Source organism: Balearica regulorum, chromosome 18 (assembly GCF_011004875.1).
Source record: "Balearica regulorum gibbericeps isolate bBalReg1 chromosome 18, bBalReg1.pri, whole genome shotgun sequence".
Lineage (NCBI taxonomy): Eukaryota > Metazoa > Chordata > Aves > Gruiformes > Gruidae > Balearica > Balearica regulorum.
The window spans coordinates 8,070,034-8,097,807 of NC_046201.1; the positions used below are offsets into that span (position 1 = coordinate 8,070,034).

The 27,774-nt window shown below is 47.2% G+C and overlaps 1 protein-coding gene across 1 annotated transcript; it reads left to right on the forward strand.

Moving 5' to 3' along the window:
- Positions 1-553: 553 nt before the first annotated feature.
- Positions 554-27,639, forward strand: MYO15B (myosin XVB). The gene is made up of 44 exons (XM_075771044.1): positions 554-635; positions 1,154-1,228; positions 2,828-2,885; positions 4,455-4,585; positions 4,692-4,787; positions 6,295-6,530; positions 6,615-6,793; positions 7,500-7,572; positions 8,023-8,229; positions 8,338-8,420; positions 8,626-8,723; positions 8,905-8,992; positions 10,420-10,530; positions 10,712-10,806; positions 11,381-11,626; positions 12,115-12,211; positions 12,533-12,608; positions 12,657-12,733; positions 13,015-13,204; positions 13,338-13,428; positions 13,768-13,990; positions 15,521-15,636; positions 16,178-16,237; positions 16,483-16,558; positions 17,061-17,179; positions 17,634-17,752; positions 18,240-18,381; positions 18,502-18,613; positions 18,938-19,098; positions 19,380-19,492; positions 19,609-19,672; positions 19,914-19,986; positions 20,353-20,429; positions 20,814-20,890; positions 21,476-21,606; positions 22,222-22,316; positions 22,615-22,692; positions 23,011-23,119; positions 23,460-23,608; positions 24,007-24,134; positions 25,127-25,260; positions 25,736-25,869; positions 26,318-26,458; positions 26,729-27,639. Exons 2-44 carry the CDS (start codon positions 1,226-1,228, stop codon positions 26,792-26,794), a joined length of 4,932 nt encoding a protein of 1,643 aa, XP_075627159.1. The 5' UTR covers positions 554-635; positions 1,154-1,225; the 3' UTR covers positions 26,795-27,639.
- Positions 27,640-27,774: the final 135 nt, after the last annotated feature.

A 27,774-nucleotide genomic window follows, 5' to 3' on the forward strand; every position in this document is an offset into this window, starting at 1 on the left:
CAATGGTTTGAGGACATGGAAGATTGTGTGCAGGAGACAGACGTGGTTCCGTCAAATGAGTTGAACGTATTTTGCACAAGCTCTTAAAAAGAAAATTGAAAATGGGAAACCAGACCACTCGTCCTTAGGGAAGCAACTAACATCCCTATAGCTGTCAGCTTCAGGAGAGAGGGACACAGTACAGCTGGCATGACTAGCAAAGGATGGGGCAGAGGGTTAAGGTCAGAGTTGTTGGAAGACTGCTCAGGTTCCTTGTGCCGTGCCATGCCCAGAACAGTGTATGTTTCTGTTCCTTTCCCTGCCCCTTTCTACCTGGACAGGATCCAGCTTTTCTTTCTCCCAGGTAACCACAACAGCACAGCTCTTTTGAGTCTGTTTCTGTTCCTCTAGTGTTTGATTGCTGAGGTCTCTGTACATGCAGTAGAAACAATAAAGGTCTCAAAGTTCACCTGCTGCAAAGTTCCTCCTTTCCCCCCGCCCCACAGCCCTGCCCTTTGGACTTTAGCACGCCTACTGTCTTTCTCAGCCCAACCCTCATAATCTCCCATCTAGTCACACCATTCTGCAACATAGACAAAAGGGGAGAGAGAGAGAGAGAGAGAGACCCTCCTTTTCCATCTTGGAGTGGGAGTCAGGTGAGTGGTGAGGCTGGGGAACAATAGAATGGATGGGAAAGGGCAGAGCTGCAAGGGAGTTTGGTTTTTGGTATCCCTCCCACCCCCTCTAAAGGGGTCCCTCTCTGTGGACAAGTTCATCCGTCCATGTTCAGGCTGTGTTACCATGTTCTTTGATGCTGGAGGAGGCAGGTGAAAATTTCTGACAGCTTCTGTGTGTGTTTCTCCTGAGACACATCAAATGCCAGGCAAGGGAGGCCAGGTGTGATAGGAATGCTGGTGGTGAAGGCTCTTGGTGTTGAACTGTGTTGTGAGGGGCAGGTGGTGTTTCAGCAAAGTGAAGGGCTTTGCCTGGGCATCTCCTCCTTAATGCATTGTGTTGAGTTCCAAGAAGGCCCCACAGCTGTTCTGTGATTTTATCTGCTGGAGCAGAACATCAGATCCTGCCTATCCATGGAGTCTGCCCCCAGAAGCAGCTGGAAGGGACTTCATATATATCTTTTCCCACCCCCCATCCCCCTTTCATCTCCTAACAGAAGGAGTTAGAGGAAAGGAAACGAAGAAGGAGGTCCCTGGCCAGTGGTGACACAGAGGACAGTTCGAACCAAGGAATGGTAAGTTGTCAAACAGTCTGGGAGAGTCTGAGATAAAACAAGACAGACCCTCAGGGTGTTTCCCCCTCCTCTATGCCTCCTCAGCCCAGGTTTGCTGGGAAACAGCAAAACATCTGGAGAGGGTACAGAGCCCACACGTATGCTGGAGACCTAGCAGCAAGAATGCAGTTTAGCCTGGTATAGAGAGCCTTCTAATACATAACCCTCTCAGTAGTTCAGTGTTTCCCAACCTCTGGGCATAGGCATCATAAAGTGGTCCTGAGGCAGAGTACTGTATATGTTCACAGCGCTGGCCCTGTTCTTTGGAGCTGGGAGGAAGACTATTTTTGATAAGTATGTTCTGTTGTGATGAGTGGGAATGAGACAGTTCTGCACAAATATATTTATGGAAGATGTTGTAGAGGAAGGGAGGTATTAGAGGCTTTGTAACACATTATCTACACAGTCTGCAGGGTATTTAACCTGTATCAACTACTGTAAGTAACACTGCTAACTAATGTCATTATTTGTATGTTTAGATGGGGTATATATTTGCTATGATGTGTGTAGTGAGGAAATCTGAATGGACATCATCCACAATTTTGCAAAGATTTGTCAGTAATAAAAACAGGAATACTTAGCACTAGGTACTCTCACAATATCACCTGCTTCCTCAGGTGTGGGTTCAGGACTGTGGAATTTCACAGTCCACTTCCGAAATACACCACTGAAAAGCTAGATTTAAAGTCAAGTATCTTATTATGAGCAAAATCAAACTGATCAAAAAAGCTGTGAATTTATCTCTAAGCATTGCCGAGAGTCTATGTGGAGAGAGATGTCAGAATAGTATGCTGGTGAGTAGAGGCTTTACTATGCAAATCTTAAAAAAAACCCCACAACAAAAAACCAAAAAAAAACCCCAACAAAAAACCGAAAAACAAACCCCAAAAGCTCATGCTTTGTGCCTTTGGCTTGGTTTCATAGTGCCTTAATCTGAGTAGTCCTGTCTGAAATACCCTGAACTGACATTATGTGCAGACATTGATGCTGATACACTGTGTTGCATTGGCCCATTTACTTCCTACCTTGCACAAATGCATGCATCACGCAAGGTGCAAACCAGTGAAAAATCAAGGCTCTTGGCCAGACTCTCATCTGAATTACCCAGGTGCAGATCTGAGCTTCCTTAGCAACCTCCAAAACAGTGGTGTGCACCAAAGATCAGAATCAGGTCTCTTTGTTTATGCTGTAGCACTCTTGGATACTGAAAAATAAAAATGACAGAAAAAGGAGCAGGAAGAAATGGCCCTTACCCTTCAACTGCAATCTCTTCTGTGCAATATGCCAAACTTGTTAGTAATGAGAGATGAGTCAAAGTCAACTTTCCTGTCACTTCCCCTGTGACAGTTGATTTTTTTTAGGAATTACTCATCTTTCCCTCCTTTGCTGACCCATGTCATATATCTGTGTTAATATGATACTTCCCTATTTGTAGGACTCAATCCTTGCTCTGGCTTGCTTTTCAAAGGCAATTTTCCCTACTCTCAACAGAACAGCTCAGGGTTTATATGTTGTTTCAGTGCTGGTACCCCAGTGACTGACTGCTCACTCTCTCCACAGGATGTGGGGCTGCTGGAGATCCCGGCAGAGCTTGCTGCCCTCCTGCAGTTAGCTGAAGGTGAGAAATCCTCCCTTCTTCCCTCACTTTCCAGCGCTGTTTTACTTTACTGTTTATTTCCTTGTTTTCTAGCAGTTTAAGTATGTGCTTGTTCTACCTGCTGTCTGTCACCTGGGTTGTATTTGATTTATTATTATTGCAGTGTAAATATGATAAAGGCAAGCAGTGTCATGTATATTGTTTCCCAACATGACAGGGCGGACAAGTGACTCGGGTCAGAGGGCAGAACACTAGATTAAAATTCAGTATCTTTGCTACCTTTTCAGCTCTTCTTTTAAACTGTGCTGATAGAACTGATGACAGTGATGGTGCAAACCTTTTTGGTCAAAGCTATGTGACAGCAAATTGTATAATGAGCCCAGGTCTCTTGCAGAGCTGCGTATCTGGGGTGTGAGAATTTAAACCCATCTTTTTTCTACTCAAAAATCTTCAAGGAAATTGAAGGTGAAGAAGTCAAAACTACAATTTTGGCACTTTCAAAGAAATATTTTTTTTGTTTTCATTAAAGATTACTTCTTCAAAAGTAATTACCACTTTTAAAATGGAAATGGGTAGAAACAATGTAACAACTGAAGGATGTAACAATGTAGCAATTAAAGCAAACGTTTTGCTTGGGATGGAAACTTTTTTGTTTTGTTTTCAAATCACCAAAATACCACTAACTGAAACAATTTCCCAAGTTGTTGACCTGATCTTGACATTAAATTATTTGCAATTTTGTTTCCTCTGTAACACTCTGTACAATGTATTTATTTAAATTGCAAATAGGTTGAGGCAGGATTTGCCTCTTTATGTTGGTATAGCACATAACAAAATGACAGCTGTGTCTTTGGCCTTCTGTACAGTACAGTAAAAGATACAATCAGGCAGAAGAATCTTGTGAATTGAAGCAGACTGTGCTGGATTCCCAAATACCTCATACTTCATGGCATACTCCTCCAGGGACTACCAGCTGATCTAGCGAGCAATGTTACCTAGAGGAGCTCAGGGGACGAACCACACTGAAACTGCTGAAAATGAAAGCTGATGGGATGTAAAGAGGGAGGAGGAGGAGGAGGAGAGCATCAGGGGACATATTGGTTCGGAGATAGAGGAATGCACTGAAGCTGTGCTGCATTGAGAAATCTCTTAATTTAGGAAGATTTTTGGTGTTATATTATTTACGATAAATCCTTCATCCAGTGCTTCATCACAAAGACCTCTCATTTACTCGTTGACTGAACAGTTGTCAGTGGTATCTCTGCATAGGCTCAATGTTTCCTGCCTTGTACACTCTGCATGACAGAATTGAAATTCCAGATGCTGGGTGTTATCCAGGGCTAAGAGTCCAAAAGATCAGAGTTGTAAAAGCTCTCTCCTGAAGTTCAGCCTTGTGGTCTCAAGGAAGTGAGGATGTGTCTGCTTGGGGGTTTGGGGCAGCAGGGGTGGACTGGGTGTCCCTGAAGCCAGGGGGCTGGTACAGGTGCTCAGGCAAGGTTAGATGCCTGTTAGCCATGTGTTGCCCTGTGAGTCGGATGTGTTCTGGCTGCCTTTCCAACTGCTACAACACAAGACCTCTCTCTTTTGCAGGTCAGTACCGAGCACAGGACAACCAGATAACTGAGGCATTGCCTCCAGAAGTCAAGGTCAAAAATGACCTTTCCCTCCCACCCACGATCAACAGCTATCCTTTCTCCTCCTTCATTAAGTCACACTTCCAGGTGGGAACTCTTTTTATATCTCTTTGTTGCTTTCCCACTGGGGAGACACACTAGTTCTAGTAACACCAGGAACAAACTTTGTTTCTGTCCTTTTGTTTCTTTGCAGAAGACAGATTTCCCCGCCCCTGGTCAGCCTCTACAGCACCCCTTAACCCGTCTGGATGCTGAATACCAGGAGAGCGCGCTTGAGGTCAACAAACTGGTAAGAGATGTCTTTCTTGATCAGGGCCTTGTTGAAGAACATGTGGGCATAAGACAATGGCTTTATTCCTTTGTACAACAAGATGCTAGTGGTGGCTACTGTTATTACAATACAAGGTGTGTTAGGAGAGCAGAAAAAATTGATCCTTCTAGGCAACTGGAGCAGTCTGGCAGAGATCACATGCAGCCCCTTATCGTTGCTGTGTTCTTGGTGAGGCATAGACCAGCCATAGACCAATGGGATCAAAGTGAATTGCCTGGTGATGTAGCCTCAGAATTTGGCAGGACATGTAGGAATTAGACTGCTAAGCCTTAGTTTCCCAATATTCCAGATTCAATAGCAATAGCAGCATAAGGGAAATCTGTCATCTTAAGTACTTATTCTTTTCTGTCAGTCATAAAAAACTGTAATAAATCCCAGATCTTTTCCATGATGTGGTTTATAGTAAATATTTTGATTGTATCCCAGGCATACAGTTGCATCGGTACACAAAAGGGGACAGTGAACTGTTATATAAAAGCTGGAAAAAAGGCAGGGACTTCTTCATCAAGAAAAGTACACCGGAACCACACCTGAATTCTGTAGTGTTTGCATAAGGGGGATGGTGTTATTTCATCTCTGTGGATGTGAGACATACATTTCTTCTTAAAAATGGTAACATTGACTCTCTGAAAACAGAATGAAACTTCAGATAATCTCTAAGTAGATCTAGCAATCCTTTTGAGAATTACATGCAATTAAAATAAGCCCATTAGGAAAGGTAATACCTAAAACCAGTCTCTTTTGTCTCAGTGTTCCCAATTATAGAAGAGCATAAGCTTCAATAAAATCTTGTGAATAGGATTGTGTTTAAGCAGGCTACTATTATTTTTCCTGAAGATCAAAGATAATTTTTCTCCATTGATGATAATAATAAAAAAAGCTATTTCTTTGGCAAAGGCTGTAATACATAGTGATTACTGAGTCATTGCATAAGTGAGTTGGCTGAGATACCACATCTCATATTATTTGGTATAATATTAACTACACCAAAGTCTTTTTAACATTCAGTTGTTAGTGCTTCCTTGTGTCTGGCTTTCTGAGCTTTTCACAAAGATCAGTTGAGCATCAATTTCTTTTATGTATTTTTACAGCTAGGCAGCCTGTGGGCTCAGACACAATGACAAACAGCCTATGGTAACTTGCTTGTGTATCTGAGCTCTGTCCAAAGAAGGAGAAGTATTTTGCCCAAGAACAAATTCTGAGTCAGAGGCATAACTAAGAAGAGACTGAAGTCATCCTGACTTTTAGTCAGGGTCCAGTCTTTATGAACACTGCCTCCCAAATTCCCCAGAACTTAGGTGGTGCACAAAGCCTGAGTTCAGATCCCAATCTCAGTGTTGACTACTTTTCTTAGGCTCACAAATACTCTGGTGTCTACAACCCAGGCTGTCACCTTACAACACAGTTTGGGACAAAGAGTTACAGCTAGACATCTCTCTTTTTTTTTTCCCCTGGATGCTTCTAGATTTTGCGGTTCATTGGTGACAAGAATCTCCATGACTGGCAGGAGGTACTTCTGGGCAACTACATTGCTGGGAGAGGTTTGAATAATGTGGCTCTGCGCAACGAAATCTTCAGTCAGGTGGTTGCCCAGACATGGAAGAATCCAGACACTGAGCATAGCCAGCGAGCTTGGGTCCTGATGGCAAATTTGCTGAGCTGCTTTGCCCCTTCACCAGCACTGGAAAAGCCATTGCTGAAGTAAGGAAGAGAAAAGACTTCAAGACACTTTCATTAAGGTTAAGAGAGATAAGCAGTGTGCTAAAGGCAGTTGCCTTTTCCTAGGTTTGTGTCAGATCATGGCATGGAGGGCTACAATGCTGTTTGCCAGCGCAAGATCTTGACAGCAGCACAGCACACAGAGATAGACTCTACCTTCTCTCGGGCCTACCCTCCCACTCAGCTGGAGTGGACTGCAAACCAGAGGAGAGGGAAGATGGTGCTGGATGTTCATACCTTTAATGGTAACTCATGCTTCTTGCCCTTCTGCTATCTTCTAGTCCCTAAGGACTTTTCCAGTGCAGAAATCAGCATTCAGAAAATACTGCCCTCAGCTTAGTAAAGAGGGATCAGAACACCAATTGCTTCTGGCTGGTACAACCATGAGGGATACAAGCATCTGAATTTAGACACAAAGCTCCCAAAATCTGGGCCTGATGAGATTTGCTACTCAGGCTGAGGGATGAGATTCTCATGGGTTTGGGCCCATTTCAACAGAGGGCTGTTCTGGTTGTGCATGTCTATGGGTCTAGATTTCCTGTTATCCATTACTGCATAGCCCATGCAGCGGTAACTGCTGCCTTTGTTACAGGGACTTTCTGCCTTTCTTTCTTATCAAATATTGACTTATACTGCCTCTTGAGTGCTCAGAAGCTTTGCAAATTGAATGCAGAACATCCCTGCTCCGGTTCCTTGATGAGTGGAGTGGTGGCCCAAGCAAACCAGGACATTGTGAGGGTTTTCAGTGGTCAGGTTGGAAATACCAATCTGTGCCATCAAAGTTATTTTGGATGTAAATGTGTTCATGTGGAGCCCCCCATGTGCTTTCAGTTGTCCTGTGCCCGCCCCTCAAGAGTGTGTAAGACTTTCCAGCTGGGCTCTGCCTGTGTACTGTGTTGCTTTGGATCCTGCCAGGGACGCTGTGTATACTGACTTTCTTTTCTGTGCTAGAGGAGATCATCTCAGCTGAGGTGGAGTCCTGGATGACTGGGGAACAGTATGCAGGCTGGCTCCTGAGTGCAAGGTACTGCCAAGAGGATGGGAGAAGATCTGGGGGTGTGAAAGAGGCTGTCACTAGTTCTAAGGTTCAGACTGGTCAGGGCTGCAAGCTAGAATTTATATGGTCAGATGTGGAACAGCCACTCCTTACCCACTCTGGCTCATGCTCTCTCCTTCACCCTTCCATCTGTGTGCATGAACTGTGGGCCTTCTTTAGGAACAGAGGAATCAGTGGTGTGATCTGTCAGAGCAGCTTTGGAGAAAAGATGAAAGAAAAAAAAAGAAAAGGACAAATCTTGAGTGATTCTAGTTTTCTCCTGACCCTGGGCACTTCATAGTCGATTCACACCCTAAATCATAAGGACTTAAGCCAGGATAGACAAGGCAAGAAGAAACTAAATGCAATGTTTTCCTTTCTCTCTCTTTCCCCTGCCTACCTGGACACCTTTTGTCTCCTTCCTTTTCCTGTTACCAGGGGCTGTGATAAGAAGTCTCGAGGGTGGTCTATCTCCATGTTTACTGGCAACACATGGCAGGACCTGCTGGGCTGTGACTTTGTGCTGGACCTCATTGGAGAGATGGAGGAGGCCAGCAACCTCAACAGCCCCTCTCAGTCCTCAAATGAGTACCCCATCACTTCTGAAAGGGAAAGAAGCTTCCTCCAGAACTCTGACCTGGCTTCGTAAGTCACCTAATCCTCCTGCCCCACCATTTGTGGCCCTGTCATCCAGGGGCTCATCTCTCTCTCTCTCCATATTCTGTGCTGTTTTCATCTGATTTTCCTCTTCAGTAGGATCCCTCCTGCTCCAGGCATCCGGGCACCTGCCTTCCCACCACCTAGCCTGCCTCCAGAATACAATCATCTCCATCAAGGTTAGCTCTTGCCCAGAAGTGTGGATGGCACTGGGAAGGGCCAGATGGGCCCCAGCCAGGGAATCAGAGCAGAGGGGGAGACAGGTGATTCTTCTTGATGTAGAGCAAGGAAGGGCTCCACTCAAAAACATGACTGCCTAACAGGGACTGGAAACAGGGGAATGTTCCTTATCTGCTTTGTCACCAGACTTCTCTCTGCTCTTAGATCCAAGATTCAGAGATGACCTGAGGACCCCTGTAGGCTTGGATCACTATGTGGATGACCTCTTCAGCACTGTGCTGCATCAAGGCTCCAGAGTACCAGTAAGTCCCTTGATGTTCCCTATTACTTTCTCTCTGCAGCTCTCCTGTCCCTGTGACTCCCTCAAGCATGCCTCTACCTATTTATTCTGCCTCCGCTCAGCTCAGATATGCCTTTAGATGGCTCTCCCTCCATGATGTCTGTCTCTCTGAGCTCACATAACTCTGTTTTCTCTTGATGCAGGATATGGAGAACAGGGAGAGTCTGAATGGACGCATGAAAGGAGGTGGGAAGATTGGACCCACACAGAGAGGAATCTTTCCTTCCACAGGTCTGTAAGGGGATGGGGTCAGCTGGGAACACCTGTGGGGCTACATAAGCTTCAGTGAGCACAAGTCAGGGAGTCCCTTAAATGCTAATTATTGCATGGGCTCAACTGATTCATGAAGAGCATTGGTCTTTAGTGAAGATTATCAGAAGTTGCACTCCTCACTCCTAGGTGCTGGGAGACAGATGCTTTGGGGAGGGTACTAGATAAGGTACCACCTTTGTTCTGCTTTTAATTTCTCTCTCAAGTTGGTCTTGGGGTTAAGGCAACAGGTAGCTTGCTTCTGACTCAGGCTACCTCTTCCCTAGGTCCCAATACTCCTAAGTCCTGTATTCACTTTCTATTCACCTTGTGCTTTCACAAAATAGTTCCTGCCTTTCTCAGAGGAGGGTTTTAATCTTTATTATTGCTTCCTTACAGACTTTCCCATCATATCTAGCTATTCCTTGGGTTAGTAAGTATGAACCCTGCAGAGGTTCTGGTTTGTGTGTTTGATTTCTTTACTTTTCTTCATTTCTGTGGAGCTAAGACTCAGGTATTTTCAGCCGAGTGGAGTCAAACACCAGTATATTAATGGCACTGAGAAATCTGCATGTGTAGGAACACATTCATCTGTTTCAGAAAGGCGGGGAATGTCCTGTTCAGATCATGACTGAGACCAGGACTACTTTTGGCTATTGTAGAGGCTCTGGGGCATCACAAGCCCTATTACAGATCACTAGCCTGAGGCCAGTTTGTCACTCATGTGGCTACTTATATCAGTGAGGGATGTGAAGATCTCTCCATGGCATCCCTGTGCCATTCTCACTGGTGAGGGCATCATGATTCAGCAGACTGTGCTGTGTGCTGACTCACTTCTAGCTGAGACTGATCTCCATGCCCCTTGCTCTGCTGGCTTTTCCCTCAGTGGGATTTCCATTTTGTGGCCTCATGTGGGACTTGACTGCTGGGAGTCACTTGTCGCCACAGTTCCTTCATATGATACACAATGCCACCCAGGCCAGGGGTCGTTGTTCATTCACCCTTGCTACCTGCTGCAAAGAGACCAATATGGATGTGGCAGTCCCAGAAATCTTTGCCCATCCCTCAAGAGAAACTCTCCTCTGTAATCATACATAGGCAGGAGTTATTTATATGCTGAGTCATAAAGGATGGTGGTGTCCTAAGCTACACTGCAGAAGCAGGGCCTGGATTCTGCTTTTGTAAAGTCTGGCAGGCCATGCATTTCTATTTGATTTCCTTTTTCCACCTGAGTTTTGCAGTGTCCTGCTGTGTGTGAAGAGCTAAACCATTCACATGTCTCTATGGTTGGTACATGTGGAGAGAACCAGAGGTACCCAGCCTATATGATGTGTTCTGTGGGGATTGATCACGGCTTTCTGATCTGGGATTTCCCCCAAAGCACTGTGCATGTGGCCTTTTGCCTCTAGGCTTCTCTGGAATGACTCAAGCACCAGTTTACCAGCCCATGCCTTCGATGATGGGGATGCCAGCAGCCATGCCTATGATGCCAGCAGCTGGCGGGATTGCACCTATGCCAGGTAATAACACAGTATTTCAGTAACTATACAGAGGAAGAGGATGGAAGGGTGGGTGTTGTAATGGAGCCTGTGCATTTGAATGTCAGGGTGCACAGTGAACACTCAGCCTGTGCTGATCTCAGGCATTGTGGGGAACGACTGATTGCCTGTGGGTGTTTGCAGCCATGTGTGTCTTCCACAGCCATGGTTATGCCCCAGCCTTTGGTTCCAGCTGTAGATCCCAATCAGTTAGCAGCACAACAGCAAGCCTTTATCAACCAGCAAGCAATGCTCATGGTGAGTGGAAGGGACTGGCTGGGAGGGGCCCAGGGATTGGGGAAGAACAATGCACTGGTGTACGTGCTGTGAAGAGGTTAGCCATGCTCCCCTCCTGCCTTAGGCCTGCTCTGTAACACTCTGTGCTTGTGTCCTGGGGGTTAGCTATATGAAGTTGGGATTATTTAAGACTGCAAAACTGGGAACCCCCTTTTTGCCCCTTTGTGTACATGGGGACACCGAGGCACCATAGGTGAGTGAGTAACAGGGACAAGACCAGGCCTAGAGAAGCCTCAGCTATAATTCCCATGTGTTTTTAAGCTGGGATTTGCTACAGATGCAGATCTGTACAAAGTGCATGAAGGTCTCAGGCTATCTCACTGGTAGCTGAGTCTTTGGGGCGTTGTTAGGAGCTCTGCGTACTTGGCCAGGTGGGAGCACACTCCCTGGGCATGCCTTGTCCATAACACTGGGAAATTTGCAGTGCGCTGTGTAGATGTTCTGTGATTACCAGTGAAAGAATGGGACAGCCCGAGTGATGGCTGGTGGTTTTGTGTAGCCTAGAGCTCATGGGCATTGCAATTCCTTCCTCCAGGCCCAGCAGATGACCCTTCAAGCCATGAGCATTTCCCAGCAGCAGCAGCAACAGCAGCAGCAGCAGTGGCAACAGTCTCTTGAGAAGTCAAGACCAAGAGTCTCAAGTCCACCACAAGCCCAAGCCCAGGCTCCAGCCTCAGCCCCACTCCCAGCTACTTCCCCAAAGCCCAAGAAGCCTCCTAGCAGCCAGAATGCTCCACCACCACCAAAGGCTCCAGAACCGCCAGCTAAGGCAGAAAAAACGGTATGAGAAGCAAACAGTGGTGGTGAATTTTGTTTGAATTTCATGATTTGCATTTGCTCTGCTTCCCTTCCAGTGTGGCAGTGGTTTGGCAGAGAGGAGAGCAGTGAGCTATGCTTACCTATGACACTGAGGCCTTTCAAACTCTGCTTGCTGAGTCTTTAAGACACAGGATGAAACCTTGATGGTGTTAGCTCTGTGGAAGTTTGGCTGCAGTGTTGGACAATTAATTCCCAGCTGATCTGAATTTTTCCATAGGAAAATTCATCACTCTGAATTCTTTATCTTCGAGCAAGCTGTCTTCACCCTCTAACATACTCCTCCTTCTCTGAACTTGGTTTATGTTTCCTTGGGTCAGAGACTGATCTCTTTGGACACACCCAGATGGGGAGAAGTTGTAAATCAGAACTTGCCAAGGGAAGATCACCTCTGAACATAAGGGAACTACAGAGGTATCTGCTGGCTAGTTCTATCTTGTGAACTGTTTGCAGGTTTATGACTATATGGAAGACCAGTTTTCCAACAGTGAAGATGATGACTATCCTCGGGAAACTTTCCAGCAGAAGAGACAATATTTTCAGAAGATGGGTGAGTGTCTACCACTTTGGCATCTACCACTTTCTGTAGCCTCCCTGGCATAACAAGGTGTTCTTGTCTCCCTGTCTGGAACCCAGCTAATCCCTGCAGGAGCTGCTGGTGCTGTGTAGCAGGAGTTTTGGGCACCTGCTCAGCTGACTACAGGTGTTGTGTTGCCAGTTTTCTAGAAATCTTTGAGTTTGTGATTGCCACACTCTCCTTTGCCTCTAGAAAGCGTAGGCTGCTGTTGACTGATGCAAGGGTGGGAACCATGCCACTAGTGTTTGGTTTTGACTGTGGGTTTGAGTAACTCAGGCTCCCCTTTCTATGCAGGAGAGCAACAGATCCGAGTGAAAAAAGTCAGGCCTCCTTCCAAAACCTGGACCCCTCCAGCAAATCCAGAGCCAGAGCAGGAGGAGGAGAAAGAAGAGGAGAAGAGGAAAGAAGAGGAGAAGAGGAAAGAAGAGGAGAAGAGGAAAGAAGAGGAGAAAGAGAAGAGGAAAGAAGAGAAGCCCAGCCCTAAATCAGAGGCAGGTAAGATGCTGTGCAGTGGATACCCAGGCAAGCTGACAAGCAGGAACTTTCCAGGAGCATCAGACCAGGATATAACCAGAGGAGGGAAGGATCTGGCTCTTCCAGGAGCCTGAATCAGGAGGAGAGGAAGTCCTGTGCTTTGGGAAGTGAGATCCCAAAGCAAGGCAGTGAAGGCCTTGGGCAATCAGCCTAGGGGTGAAAGAGAGCAAGCTTCAAATGAGATAAAGGGATTTCCTCTGTGTCTTTGTTGGTCTGTTGATTAAAGCTGTCATCCCCAATAGCTCCTGCTCCTGCTGTGCCACCTCCTGAGCCAAAGCCAAAACAGCAGACACCAAAAGCGAAGAGGGAGCCGCCTGTAGTGAAGCCTTCAGGCCCTGAGTCACGGCCTGCACCCAGCCGTGAGATCCGCAACATCATCAAAATGTACCAAAGCAGGCCAGCCCCTGAGCCCCAGCCTATTGAGCCTGTCAGGTGAGACAGTGTGGTCCACCCAGGTGGGCAGGCAGGCAGAAGAGTGGGACTATACCCCAGCACTGCCACATGGCTCCATTGTGGCCACAACCCCTTTGCAGCTCCTGTAACTGTGTTCCCCATTTCCTTACAGGAGACTGTCCAAGCCATTTATCAAGAAGAATGACCCCAAAAATGAGGCTCTGGCCAAGCTGGGAATGATGAACCTCCCATCTCCCAAATCAGTGAGTTTTTTGCTGTCTGGTCACCTAAGAGCTTAGCAGAGAGGGCCTGTATATCCATTCTCCAGCAGGTTGGGAGCTACCTGGTAGTGCAGTAACAGCCAGGTGATTTCTTGTTGGGTTACTAGAGGATCTTCAATTTCAATTACTTGATTCTTTGCACCTGGGTTTGCTTGATCTTCATCTGTTTGTAGATCATGCACTGATTTAAAGGTCCTGCTATCCCTGGATCTTGCTTCTAGAGTTGGACTGCTGTTCTAGGGATGATTTATAACAGCAGTGTCAGGACAGAGCACAGTAATGCAGAGAATGACTGGGTCAAATGGTTTTGCTGTCTTGCAGCCATCCCCCTTGCCACCAGAGAAGAGAACACCTCCACCTCTTAAGCCCAAGCCAGGCTCAGCTTCCAGCTCTATCAAGGAGAAGCAGTTGCCTCTCCTGTCCATCTTCAGCCAGGAGACTACTCCACCAGGTTCCCAGGCCCCTCCTGCTCCCCCTCCTCCCCCACCAATGCCTTCGCCTCTCCTGCCTGGGAACCAAGGCTGCCAGGAATCCACAGGGAAGAGTGAGTATTGACTTCACACAAGTGGGATTTGTTAGTGCGGGGTGGGGAGGAGATGGGGTCAGAATCAGCCCAGTGGTCCAGGAGAGTTACAGCATGTGTTCTGTCATCAGCCAGCTGGCCAAAGAGTGAGTGTGCTCTGTGAAATCAGAGAGACTGTCATAGTTCCACTCTGACCCAGCACTCAGCGTGGCACTTCCCAGCTCTAACTCTTGCCTTTCTTCCCAGTGCAGGGTGTCAGGCACAAATGATGGAGGAGGGGGCTGGGTTTCTCTGAAAAAAGCAGCTAAAACCAGAAAGGACCTTTGGGCTAGAGCTTTATCAAGGTCCAGTCCATAATATGTTTTATTGCCTACCTGAAGCATAATTACTTTATCAAAGCTGCAGTGCAATGGATAGACTTTAAACCAGGGAGGAATGGGAAGCTGAGTGTTTTACCTTCTGGAGCCTCTGGAGGGTCCTTAGAGACAGGCTGAGGAATGAGGGAATGTTTCTCAGGGGGAGAGTAAGAACCTGGGAGACCTTGGACATTTGCCACGTAAAGAGCGTCTGCATGCTGCCCACCTAAAAAATGGCATAGCTAATGCTTCTCAGCAGTAGTTTGGAAGTGTTATTCAGTCTTAGGTTTTGCCTCTGAATTTCAGTGGGGGCCTGGAGCCGTAGTCAATTTTATACTTTGCTGCTATTTTGGACACATGTACCAATGTATTTCAAGCTGTTTAAAACTCTCATAGCATCATATTTTATAACATCCAAGGAACAGTCAGCCAAATACATTACTGAAGGGCTCCATCCTGCAGCAGCTTCCCTGGTATAAAAGAATTTCCCTGTTTCATTCCCCCTCTCTCAAAAAATGTTCCTTTAGGAAGTCCTGTGAAAGTAAATCAAAGTAACTGGATTAGCCTGAAAAATCCCTAAGTGCTTTTGAATAGGGATATAGAAACAGCTGAACTGTGGGATCTACTACATTTCTTGTCTATGAACTCTGAAGTTTTGAAAGGTGGGAGTGCTTAAATGAAGACAGTCCTACCTCATAAAGCAATGCCTTTGAATGATTGCCTTCAAACTAACCCTGTCTTTCATAGATCTCCTGCAGAGAGAAAACCCAGTGCAAGTACTGGGTACTTGTGCCAGAACCTTGCAATCTGCAAGCTCAGGGGAGAACTTTTATGTCCCTTTGAAACCTTTAGCAGCCTTTTTATAACGACATAAAGTGAAACTTGCCTTCAACCTTAAGCACAGGAGTAGTATTTTGCCTGGGATACTGTGTGCTTCCTATCTCTGGAGTATTATATTAGGAGCACTGAACTTTGTGGCTAATACAGCAAGTATAAATGCTATCAGAAATGCTGGTTCTCGTATGATGACTGGTGCATTCACGTTAGCTGATCACTGACCTTCAAGAGGGTTCCTGACAGTAATCTCCAGTCAGGCATGTGGCACTGTCCCCTTTTCTTGGTAGGTCTTTGGCAGGTGGGAATGTCATCCTGTATTCAGCAAATCCCATCTTCACTGCTCTTTCTCTCTGCATAGACTCTACTGTAACAGTAGCTGAAGATGAAGGTATCAAGACCCAGCTGTACAAGCTCACTGCCAGTGTCAGCTTTTCCTATGTCAAGCCTGCCTGGAAAATCTTCCTGCGCAAAGAGGTACAGCTCATTAGCTGAGGGCTGGCTATAGGGTGAAGGAACTTATCCCACATTTGGTTAAAATTATTTTTGTCATAGGCACCTGGTGTGATATAAGAGCACAGAGACAGATCTGGGAGGAGGTCCCATGACACAGAGCCAGGGGATCATCTCACAAGGGATGTGGGCCCTACTCTGCCTTACTGACTCTGGTGTCTCCATTTCCCTACCTGTCCTTTCCTTCCTCTGTAAAGCACTGAGAAATTTACAAATAAAGACAATTTGTTGTTACCTAGTGCTTTCCTGCTAAAATAGTACAAATGTGTTTAAAATCAAGTATTGGAGAGCAACTGAACTGACCATGGTTCATCCCATGGTCTCACCACTTTTGGTCCTTTGCTCCTGGTCCTTCTGTTCACATTCGCAGTGTCTTTTCCCTGCCTGTCCTTGGAGATGGACTCACCCCTCTCTGGCGGTAGGGCATATGGATTACAAAACATCCCTGGGGAGCTATTTCTGCAATATCTGTAACATTGTTATTGTTTTTATCCTCCTCTTGCAGGTGTTTTACCCCAAAGAAAATTTCAGTAACCCTTATTGTCTGAACTTGCTGTGTGAACAGGTATGTAGTGGTGTATAACTCAAGGCCTGTTGTCTCTATGTTTGGGGACGAAACACTCCATAATTACATTGCATAAGTTGCCTTCACTTCTGCATCCCTAGAGGTGTTAGTGTCTTCTCCAGGACCATCCAGTCAATCCCCTGCAAACTCCTCTCTGAAACTCAAGTCTATTTAACAGCCTCAGATGCTCCAACACAATCAGATGTGGCCTTTTCAACGGAAGCCTCTGTTTCCTTCCTCTGCAGATCATGCGTGACACCTTCTCCGATTCCTGCCTTCGGATCTCCAGGGAGGAGAAGCGCAAGATGAAAGACCTGCTGTGTAATTAACAGCCCCATCATACCTTCCTCCCTGTGCCCATCCCAGTTTTTGGTTTGAAATGAGAAACTGGCCTCCAAGCCCTTTCAGGCAGGACTTAGGGCAGAGGAGAAATGTTTGTCACAGCAGCAAGAAAGCACATTTGTGTGTGCTGTGTAGAGCAGTGTAGGAGTGTTTGTTTACTCCAAATGGCCAGAAAATGGCTCTGAAGTTTCTTTGAGTCAAAAAAACTTAATTCTGATATGTTTATTGTGCGGAGAGGAAACTGAGGCCCAAGGATAGTATTCTGAGTTATTTCAAAATCCAACTGTTGTCTTTCACAGGAGCTACATGAAATCTACTAGTAGTAGACTGGTGTGTGGAAGTCTGTGGTATCCTTTCGTCTCTGCAGCTGTTTGCTGCACTGTAATCATTGAGTGGGACTGGTGGGAATGAGTCCCTGGGCAGAGGGAGACTTGGCCATCTTTGTCTTACTAAGAAAGTATCTGCTTTGTATCCCTGCTAGTGGAGTTCCGGGTTGGCAACAATGTCCAGTCCATTCAGGAGGACGGGATAAAGAAGAGGATTGTATTGGCTGCTCGGGATAACTGGGCTAACTATTTCTCCCGCCTTTTCCCAGTTCATGTGAGTCTTAATCTTCTCACCAGACCCTGGGCTTGCTTTAGCTGCGTGGCTCTAGTTCACCAGGGATCTCTTTCTGTCCTGGCTGTCTCTCCCCCTGCCTGGCCACTCATTATTCTTTGCCTTCTGTACTTTTCTCCTTATTTGTATGTTTGCATCACTCTGATGCCCTAATCATTTCCCTGTTTGTGCAGGCTGCCTACTTGGCAGCTGTCACTTGAGTCCTTGTCCCCATAGTTCTCCCATTTGCCTCTCTGCACCCTCAGAGTCCTGCTCCTCTGTCTTCCTTTACTTGCTCTCTCCATTTTCTAAGCTTCTGTGAAAAAGTTGCTGGATTTGACACTTCTGTCAACCCAGAGCCTCCTTCATGGTACATGTGGTAGCATCTTCTTCCCCTGCTGCATCTTATCCGGGTAGGATGGAGCCTTTGATGCTCTCTGCTGCACTTCCCTTATAGGGCGAAAATGGAAGTGATGTCCAGATCCTGGGTGTTTCTCACCGAGGCATGAGGCTGCTGAAGGTGGTGAAAGCAGCTGGCTATAATCCTGAGCACCTGAAGATTCTTCACAGCTACAGGTGAGCAAAAGGGCATTGGTTGCTGCAGGATGATAATTTGTCCCTTGCAGGATGCTTTCAGAGTGTTAGGAGGCAATGGGGGGAGCTGAAAATTCCCTGGTTGTGCTGTGCTCTCTAGGAAAATTCCCTAGGTTGTGCTGTGCTCTGTCCTAGGCCAGTTGTGACTCACTGGCCCTCCTTCTAATGAATTTGGCTTTTCCCTTTCCTTCCTACATTGTCCTTTGCTTACAATAAGTCAATAAGTGAGTGTTAGGTGTGAGTCAGCTCCATGCCTGTCATCACAAGGGAGGTCCTCAGAGTGATACGGTGAAAGCCATGAGGAGCCTATGGTGCTATTACTGTTGTAATCCAGTGCTGGTGAAAGGCCACCCTCTGGAGCATGTTGAGGCCTGTCTGCATTCTCAGTCCTTGGAATGAGCTCCCATCCCCGTGATCTGCATCCCTGTCTCTGGCAGAAGGAGCCTGAGCATGCTGGCTGTGTTCTCAGCTTTGCAGATGTGCTATCAGTGGAACTGAAGGGCAGAAATGCCCTGGAGTTCTCTCTGAAGACAGAGCAGCTCTTCCTGCACTCTCCAAAGGCTCCGTGCATCAAGGCCATGGTGGAACTCTTCATCCAGGAGCTGAGGCAGGTGAGGGAGTGACTGTAGTGCAGTAGGGAACATGGACCTGAGAGGGTCCGTGGTCTGACATGGTCTGAGTCCTTCACATCCTGGGGATGAGATTTGACCTCCCCATCACTTTTTCCCCAGGATACCAACTACGTCATTGCTCTGCGCAGCTACATCACGGATGACAAGAGCCTTCTTAGCTTCAAGAAGGGTGACCTCATTGAGTTACTGCCCATGCAAGGCGTGGAGCCAGGTGAGGGTTTGTCGAGATTGGCAGGAAAGGTGGGGACTGGCTTCAAGGGTCTGCTGGGCCTAGGGTGCCCAGAAGCTCTACATGCTGTTGTTGAGTAAAGCAGAGGAAAGCAGACTGTTAAGGGATGGCATAGTCAGCCTTCAGCTCTGCCATTCTCTGACCGCAACCCATCACGTTCCTGCTGCCATAGTTATAGGGGATGTCATCTTCGGATGCAGGAAACCCTGGTCAGTCTGGTGCTCTCCTTTGCCAGTAGGATGCCTCACTGCTCATTTCTCTTCGTAGCTGCCATGGTTCCTGACTCTTTCTCCCCTGTTTCTGCAGGCTGGCAGTTTGGCTCCACTGGTGGCCGCTGTGGTATTTTCCCCATCAACCTGGTGCAATTGGCTGCAGCCCCTGATTACCTCAGCACCGGCATGGACAGACATGGAGGGCTGCGGAAGAGCATGAAAGCCTCCCCGGAGAGCAGGAACACCAGCAGGGAGGTGAATTGTCCTTGGGGAACTGCTAGGGGACATGGCCAGGTTCTGTGGGAGCTACCAGGGTGGGTCCATGGCTCTGGTAGTGTCTGATCCCCTGATCCCTGAGGCTAGAGGGAAGATGCTTAATCCATCCTCCTGCAGATGGAGACACTCAAACACAATCATAGTGAGGGGGGGAGGCACCACACACAGATGAGGCTTTCCCAGGTCTGGCTGGTGAGGAGAATACACACTGCAGTTGCTCAGCTGACTTTTCAGGGTGGATTTTGTGTCTGTCCCTGCAGAGTTCTGTTCCCAGCCTGATATCAGAACCTGACAGCATCTTGTCAGTCCCTGCTGGTGATCATTACACCATGATGGACTTCGCCACAGCCTACTTCCGAGAAGCTCAGTCTGTGTGAGTAGGCTGTGGTCCTTCCTGAACAGGCATACACAGGACCTGTGTAGTCTGACCTATACCAAGCCATTTTGGGGGATATTTCTCAAATTGCATGTTCTCTCTTGTCTGTCTAGGCAGGGACTGAAGGGGATGTCTGCTGAAAAGAAGAATGCAGCTAACCTGGTCCAGCACACCAAGGTGAGTCCAGTCCCCATGGCTACAGCCAGAATCCCAGCTCCAGCATTGCCTCTAGCTTTGTCCCCACATGGCAAAAACACAGAGGGCAGATCCTTGGCTGCATTCTCTGGAGAAGTGTTAGATGCCCTCAACTCTTCAGTGCTGCCTGCAAGATACTGAGAGCTTGTGTCTTTTGGGAAGCCTGCAGCACAGCTCTGTGCGATCTGCCTCCCCAGCTTACCCTTGTATTCTGGCCCTGCAGGTCCCAATCCAGGAGTCTTTGCTCTGGTACTCTGACAGTGAGCTGAATGAGCTTGCTACAAAGAACTTCAAGAGTAAGTACTTCCCTAGGACACAACATGCAGAGGCTGGAGCGTGGCCTTGGTGGCCACACATAGGCATGATCGGACCCAGAGCAGGAATGAAAACTCTTTGAGGAGGGCCTCTCCTAAGGCACTTCTGCAGTTAATAACCACCTGTGGCCTTGCTGAAAGTGTCCAGCAAAATGTACTTTGCTTTGAGTGCAAAGTATCCAAGAACACACACTGCCTGTGCTGACGCCCCAACCAGTACACACATCCAATGCTAGCCTAGTAATAGCCTGTGGAGCAGAAAAGCTTTCAGGATATTTTCTAGTCTACTACCTTCCCCGTGGCAGGATCACCTCTGCTTAGACCTAAATGCTAGCCTTTGCTTTGCAGCTCTGATGAGGTTCATGGGAGATCAATCAAAACTCAAGAACCAGAATGAGGTTGAATGCATCTATGAAATCCTTCAGGTTTGTGACCTTCTCCTGGGCAAGCTGCTGAAGCATCAATGGGAATGAAGGCCCAAGACCTTGCTGGGAAGGGAGAGAGCAGGGAGACCCGTAATGCAACTTCCTATGTAAGAAAAGGAGCTGAAACAGAGAGGCTGATTAAAAAACATAGAGGGGAGGGGTTGCATGTAAACGGTTTCCCTGGACATCGCTGTCTGGATGAGAACACAACCTGTGTCTTCTTATTTGGGCCTAGATAGTACTAGAGACCAGAGGCTGCAAAGTCCAAGCTTTAAGTCACATTGGCAGAGCTCTGAAGCTGGGAGAGGAAGGGCACACAGTTGGCCTGTGGCCTCTCTGATGCTCTCATCCCCTCTCTGATGTTGTCTTCTCCTCTCTGAGCAGCTGTGCAAGGAGAAGGAGAGTTTGCATGATGAGGTCTACTGCCAGGTCATCAAACAGGTCACCCAGAACCCTAACCAGTGAGTACCAGCACTGTCAGCTCCTGTGCGTGTGCAGCAGGAGGAGAACCGTCTGTCTTGCTGCATAGACAGCAGGCTGGGGAGAGGCTGCCCACCAATGACGTACTGTTCCCAGCTGCTCAATTGCTGGGGCTTTTGCTGAGCACTCAGGAAATTTAGCCCGTGATTGAATTTGGTTTTTTCACTTCAATGGATGTTTATCCTTGTATCTCTGGCTGTTGATATATCTGGGCACTGATAAACAAACATTCCTAGTAGCTCCCGGTAGTGGTGATGCTCAGAGCCCTGATTTCCTCTTCACAGCCCTGGAGAATTGCTACAACACCTAGGACTGGCTTGATCCCACACTGTCCTGCAATATGCCAGCAGTGGCATCAGAGTGGCCTTGACTGTTCACTTTCTTTGTTTTCTGTTAGAATATCTGAATCAGTCCCTTCCTCAGCATAAGAAATCTCTGACCAAGGGCCACCACCTCATTTTCTGCCACCGGCCATTGGTGTTCAGAAGGGCAGAGGTTCACTGTGAGCTGCTTGGAGCAGGAATTGTCTTGTTCCAAGGTGCCCATAGTTTTTTTCTGTCTCGCAGGGAGAGTGTGCTGCGTGGTTGGTTGCTCCTAAACCTGCTAACTGGGTACTTCCTCCCTTCTAACATTCTGATGCCCTATGCCACCAAGTTTCTGCAGCTAGCCAGCAGTGATCCATCCAGCACCCACCAAGGTATGACTGTTTCTATGTCCTGTAAAATAAATGGCTGCCCTCTTGTTACTAAGGCCCAGTGGTCAAGGAAAGAAGACAGGGTCCAGGTGGGGACATGGTCCAATGGGAAAATCTCCCTTTTCCTGTTAGGCAAGAGAATGCGGGAGCTGAGCCTACAGGCAAAAGTCTGCTTTGTGTCTCTAGTCCTTCTGTTTGCAGAGGTCATTTCCCATTGCATCTTCACTCAGGCAAGGTGAAATTGTGTCTCTGAGGCTTAGCTTAGCCTTGTGGCTTAGGCCCAATTTGACAGCTAGACCTTGGGGGGGAAAGGCAGGCTGTGGTCTTCCAGAGTCATCAGCTGTGAGGTATTCGGGTTGGAATTCTGCCAGAGAAGAGGGTTCAAGTTCTCCCATCCTGTCATTCCTCTGGACTTCTACTGCCCTGGACACTGTCTGGGACCAATCCTTTGTGATTTGGATATGTCCTGGCAGAGTGGGAGATGAGGTCAAGTCTCTTTCCTCTCCTAGCAGCGGCTTTGAGTTAAATTCAACACAGCCAGGATGACCCAATGCCATAGGAGACAATGCAAAGTCCTCTGTTTGGCTCAGCACATGAAGTTTTTTCCTTTTTCTGCAGATATAGCCAAGATCTGTCAGAGCAACCTGCGGAAAAATGTCATGTATGGGGGCCGTCGCCACCTTCCTTTCCCTGTGGAGATAGAGGCATTGCTGGTATTGAGGGGCAGAGGAGTGGGGATGCTGGGAAGAGAGGGAGGGCAGAGGCTTTGCCAGGAGGTGCCATGTGCGGTGTTGCAGAGGTGGTTAGTGTTCCAAGAGAGGAAATGAGCATGTGTCTGTAAGGGAATCGGGAAATGCAATGCCATGGAGTAGGCAGGGATATGGGCAAGGAAGAGGCAGGTACTATGGGAAAGTAGTGGAATGCGAAGAGGAGGAGGAAGGAAGAAGAAGGAAGAATTGTGGAGTTGATGGGATCCTGAATATCTTGTTGCCTAAAGACTGTTCTTTGCAGAAGGGGCGCAGTGCCCGCCAGCTAGTGATCCTGATGCCTGGAGGCGTAGAATACCTCACCAGGATAAAGACATTCACTGTGAGTTTTCTGCTTTGAATTTCTTCATTGATTTGGGCTCTAAGCCACACCAGGGAACTCCCTTATCCGTCAAAACCTTGGACTTGATCTGTGCTTCCCACAGTGCTGTGACAGTTTCCCACTCACTTCCGAGGAATCCTTGTAGCAGCGTATCTCTGCAGGGCCTGCACAACACTGGGATGCTTCACCCAGCTTCTGTTTTGCGCAATGGCCAGAGCCATACTGCTGTCCTCTAACAAGCCCAGTATGTCTAACTGCTCTGGGGCTGCTTTGGGCTTGTGTGGCCATGTTACTTATTTGCTGCTTTCTTCGCTTCAGGTGGCCAAGGAGCTCTTGCAGGAGATCTGTGAGCAGATGGGGGCAGGTGAACAGGAAGAGATACAGGAATTTGTTCTTTTTGCCATCAGGAGTGACAGCAATAATATCGGCAAGTAGAGACTAGCATCTAGATTCTTTCTTAAAGCAGTTTCTCCAACAGGGAGTACCATGACTATTGTTTCGAATAGTTCCCCCACCCTTGCTGGCTCTGGGGATGTTCCCCTTTAGCAGTTTCCCTCTGTTACTAGGGTTGAGGATTGTGCCTTCTCAGGGGCTCTGTTGCTTGTTCCTGAGAGGTGTGTGTCTGTGTCCCTTTGGAATGGTGGATGCTGGGAGTTGTAAGGGCAGGGTGGCAGAGGTGTGCAGGAAGGCTCCTGTCCCAGGCTGTGGAGCCCAGTCCACTGTCTCAGCACCAAGAGTGATGACCCTCTCTCTGCGTAAACATATAGATAAAATGGTGAGGCCAATAAAATCAGAAGAGTATCTTCATGATTACCTGCTGGAGGACAAGTTGGTCACTGTGACTTTACGCAGGCTCATCTGGAGGACACCTCTGCACTTTGAGAACAAAATTTATACTGATGTCCATTATGGACAGGTAAGCAACGAAGACAATGTGTGCACCAGGAACCTCCCTAGTAGGGGCAGAGTTAGTGTACAGGCCAATGGGAACATCCCAAGGGGGCTCAAGATGCGGGAGGGCTGATGGCTTTGTTTGCTGTTTTTGGGAAGGACTAATAACTGAAGCTATGGATGCATGGAAGGCAGTGCACCTATGGCCCTAGCCTATGAGCTGTACTGTTCCAGACATGGATTGTGCAGTTGTGCATGCTCTTCCTGAGCCCAGAAAGCCTTTGCTTTCTTGTTATCAGCTTGAGCTGGATATGTAATCTATCAGTAAGGCAAGGTGTGAGTCTCTGCAGCCTGGCCCTAGCCAGATCTGCATGTACCTTGTGCAAGGTTTAACAAAGGCCTCTTTGCTTTGCTGTTTCTCAGATGCTGTGGGATTACCTCAATGGGAGGATACTGCTAAGCCGTAGTAAAGATATGGAGATGCAGGTGGGCATTTTGGCAACATTCCAGCACTGGGCCAAAACAAAGCAGCAGAACTCTGCTCCCTCCAGGTATGTCTGTCTCATGGTGGGTCTCTAACGGCTGTTGGCACCACAGGGGTTAGAGGTAGGTGCCTGAAAGTACTCTCTGGATAATTAAGGAATGGACAGTTCTGGAGAACATGAGCAACTAATTAATGTCACTTAGTGATTGACTCCTGCCCGTAATCAAGAAAGTTGACCTCCTGTTCACACTCTTAATGCTGACTGTCTCTGGCCCACATTTCGTTTTGTGACTCCTCACGAACTGAGGGTCATGAGGGTGCCATGGACATTTCTTTTGACTGCCATGTGTTTGTAATACCAAGAACAAAGTGCATAGGCTTATAGTTGGCATGAATGCTCCTTTGCTCTTTCTCATAAGTGCCAGAGTTTTCAACCCTGGGCACCTGAAATCTGTAGTGGGATGCCTAATGGGAATGAAAATATCTCTGGGTACTGGAAAGTTTCTGTCCTGCAGCTCTGCGCTGTATTTTCACACCCCGTCCTTCCCATATCCTTATGCACTTTGACTCAGAGTGGAGGTGATGTCTCCATCAGATCCCCTGACACCACCAGCAGCAGTGGGTAATGGTGTAACCCTGCTGGGCATGGGGCAGTCTGCTCTGTGTAGCACTTTGGAGGCACAGGAGCATGACAGAGTTAGAGCAAGGTTGTTTTCAGCTGAGACTGCCTGTGAAAAAAACACCCCATGGCTTTACTTCCATGCTACACTCCTTGCTTGAAGAGCTCCTGTTGTCTCCAGAAAGGAGGGATTTCTCTCAGTGCGCTAGTCACTGCACAGCTGCCTTCTCTGTGGAAAATGGTGTCTGTCTCTGATGTTTCCTTCCATGTTATCCAATTCAGATACAACCTGTTGTGTTCTTCCCCTCTCCTTCCACCCTTGCCCTCAGCCATGTGATTGAAAATTGTTGCCAGATCCCCTCCTTCCTCCTAATCCTCCTAGTTAATCTTTCACTTTTTAGCTGGGCAGGGGGTGAGTTACTATCTGCTTGTTGGCACAGGGAAGAGCTGAAGGAGTACACACCAAAGACCCTGCAGTCCTACATCAGTCCCCAGGCTCTGGAGAACCATGTTGGCATGCTGCTGAGAACCAGACAGCCCCTCCAGCCAGTGGATGCAAAAATCCAGTTCATGGGTGAGGAGACATCCCGATCTGCTTGAGTCATCTATCCTAAGCAGGATGGAAGCTCCTCTGAATTCACTTTTGGGACAGTTTATGAGGTTGGCAAGGATCCTTGGAGCCCGGAATTGGCCATGACATATGACTCCCCAACAGCCTCCCCCTGCAGATTGGCACTTGTTCCCAAACATGGTGATCACAGTAGAAGTCCCACCACTTTTGTAGTAGTCTGCAGTAGATTTTCAGAGCTCTGTACAAGTTGTGTTTTAATTGATATTCTGGCTGCATGTCTGTTTTTCTGGTTGGAAAAAAAACCAGGACATCTATTCAGGTTGCTGAGAATCGGCAGCCTGGGAGGGAGAAGTTGTCAATCTTACTTTTTAATGTAGAAAAGCTTGGGAACATATGCAGCTTTTCACTACCTTAAGTTGGTGCAGGAGATTGCTGGCTGGAAGGTTCTGCCTAAAAGCTACCTTTTGCTTTCTTACAGAGCATGTGATGAAATTCCCTTTCTTTGGCTACATCATCTACTTTGTTGAGAGAATCAGCGATGACACAATCCCTGTGCCCTGTTTCTTTGGCGTGAATAATGAAGAGATCATAGTGGTGGATGGCACCACCCTGGTATGCCAGACAATTACTCCCTAGAGTCCAGAGCCCTGATGTCTGTCAGAGGTTAACTTTGACTTTTAGAAGAATTTGTGCAGGAAGAGACTATTTACCTGCATCACAGCCACTCTAATAACAGCCCTAGCCCAAAGCAAGTGACAAGAGTGGTAGAACAGTTAGTACTGACACGTGCTCTTAGTTCTAAGTCCAGTGATCGTGCTAACAAGCATGATCCACAATAAAACTAAGAGTAGGTCACATTCCTGGTTGTCCCAATCTTGCAGTTCTAGGGACATGCTGGCAGCAGGCGCCTGCCCTGTATTCTGTACATGCTGCCCTGTGCCCCAGTCCTTGTCTCAGCTTTCAATAGGCTCTTGTGGTGAATCCTCCTTGGTGAGAATCAGATGGGTTTATTTGTAAGGACTGCACCATAGAGTGTTTTGTGGCTTTTCTTCTTACACAGGCGGTCTCCTGCATCATTCCATTGAAAGAGCTGCAGAAGATGCAAACCCTGCGGCCTGTCTCTGATGGTGGGCTTCCCGGCATAGAACTGAACTATGGCTCGGCTGCCAACCCCAAGACTATGTGGCTTGAACTGTCACAGGTGAGATCAGCCCAGACCTACAGCTTCCTCCTGGCAATTCAGAAATTGCCTTCCACTGCCTAGCTGAGCCTCTGCTAAGAGGCAGTTCTACTGCTCTCTTCTGTCCCAGAGGTGGATGGGGACACTGCATTTCCTAGGCCCCAAAGTGCAGCTTTTTCCCAGCACTTACCTCATATTTAGTTATGGAAAGTGATTTATGGGACTACTTAATTATGAGAAGAAGCCATTTCTGGGGCAGAGAATGACTGATACTGATTTGTGTTTTGACAGGCTAAAGAAATGTATCACACGATTGTTGTCATCCTGGATAAAACAGAATGCACCACTAAAACCTAAGAGGAGGAGAATGACCAAGCAAAACAGCACTGTTTTCCTTTCTCTGAGCTTGTTCAGTGCTCCCTGCCCTGTCTTCTGGAGAGGACTCTTCCAAAAGACATCCATGACCTCAGACAGCTGCTTTGTAAGACTGCCACCACAGTGTTTGTTGATGGACTGGGCCGGACCAAAATATCACCCTTGTGACTTGCTGTTCAGTCCCCAAGTACTCTTCCTCAAAGCGATACATGCACTGGCAAAACAAACCACACAACCCTTTCCACACCATTGCTTTTTCATAGCCTGTTCCAACTCAGAGCTGCTGAACAGATGCAAGCAATTGCCTTCAAGCTGTGCAGTGTGGGACTATTCTTTTCTTTTTTGAATTAATTAACATGAGGAAAGACTGATGCTTGCTAGAGATTTGTGTATCCACAATGCAAAGCTGAGGCTATGAAATGACTGCACTGCCTGCTGGTGTTTTCCACAGGCCAGCTTTTTTTCTCTATTGATATGCAAGAGGCCCTGTAGCAGGATTTGTGAACTCAGGAGCTTATAGAAAACATCTTAATTGCAAAGCAGATCAGTGTTAATATACAATTAACACATATGTTGGGGCACAGATTGAGCTGCAATGGTAAGAAAGTTTATTGTTAATTAATTTCTTACTGACATAATTATAGGCGTATGTTTCCCTCTACTACGAAGTCATCAGTCATGTCCTGTCCATGCAGCTGTCATACTTAACTGATGGCTCTGTGCCTGTGGAGAAAGCGTATTCAAGTGGGACTTGTATTATAGTAGAGGGGCCTGGGTTGTACAAAAATGCTTAATTTATTTTTATTGCTACAGCTATCCTACTGAACTGAAACATATCTGCACTTTAGGAGATTGCAATAAAATAATCACACAGAGATATCTTATGACGTGACAGATATTGGTTTACATCTAACATGGGAAGAGTGGCCTCCAGGTAACTGGCAAAGCCTGAGGAAATGGTT

Excerpts from the sequence above, each read along its gene's own strand:
- MYO15B (XM_075771044.1), top strand. Across the intron at positions 4,788-6,294 it reads CGCTTGAGGTCAACAAACTG|ATTTTGCGGTTCATTGGTGA; the intron begins GTAAGAGATGTC and ends GGATGCTTCTAG. Across the intron at positions 8,421-8,625 it reads ATACAATCATCTCCATCAAG|ATCCAAGATTCAGAGATGAC; the intron begins GTTAGCTCTTGC and ends CTCTGCTCTTAG.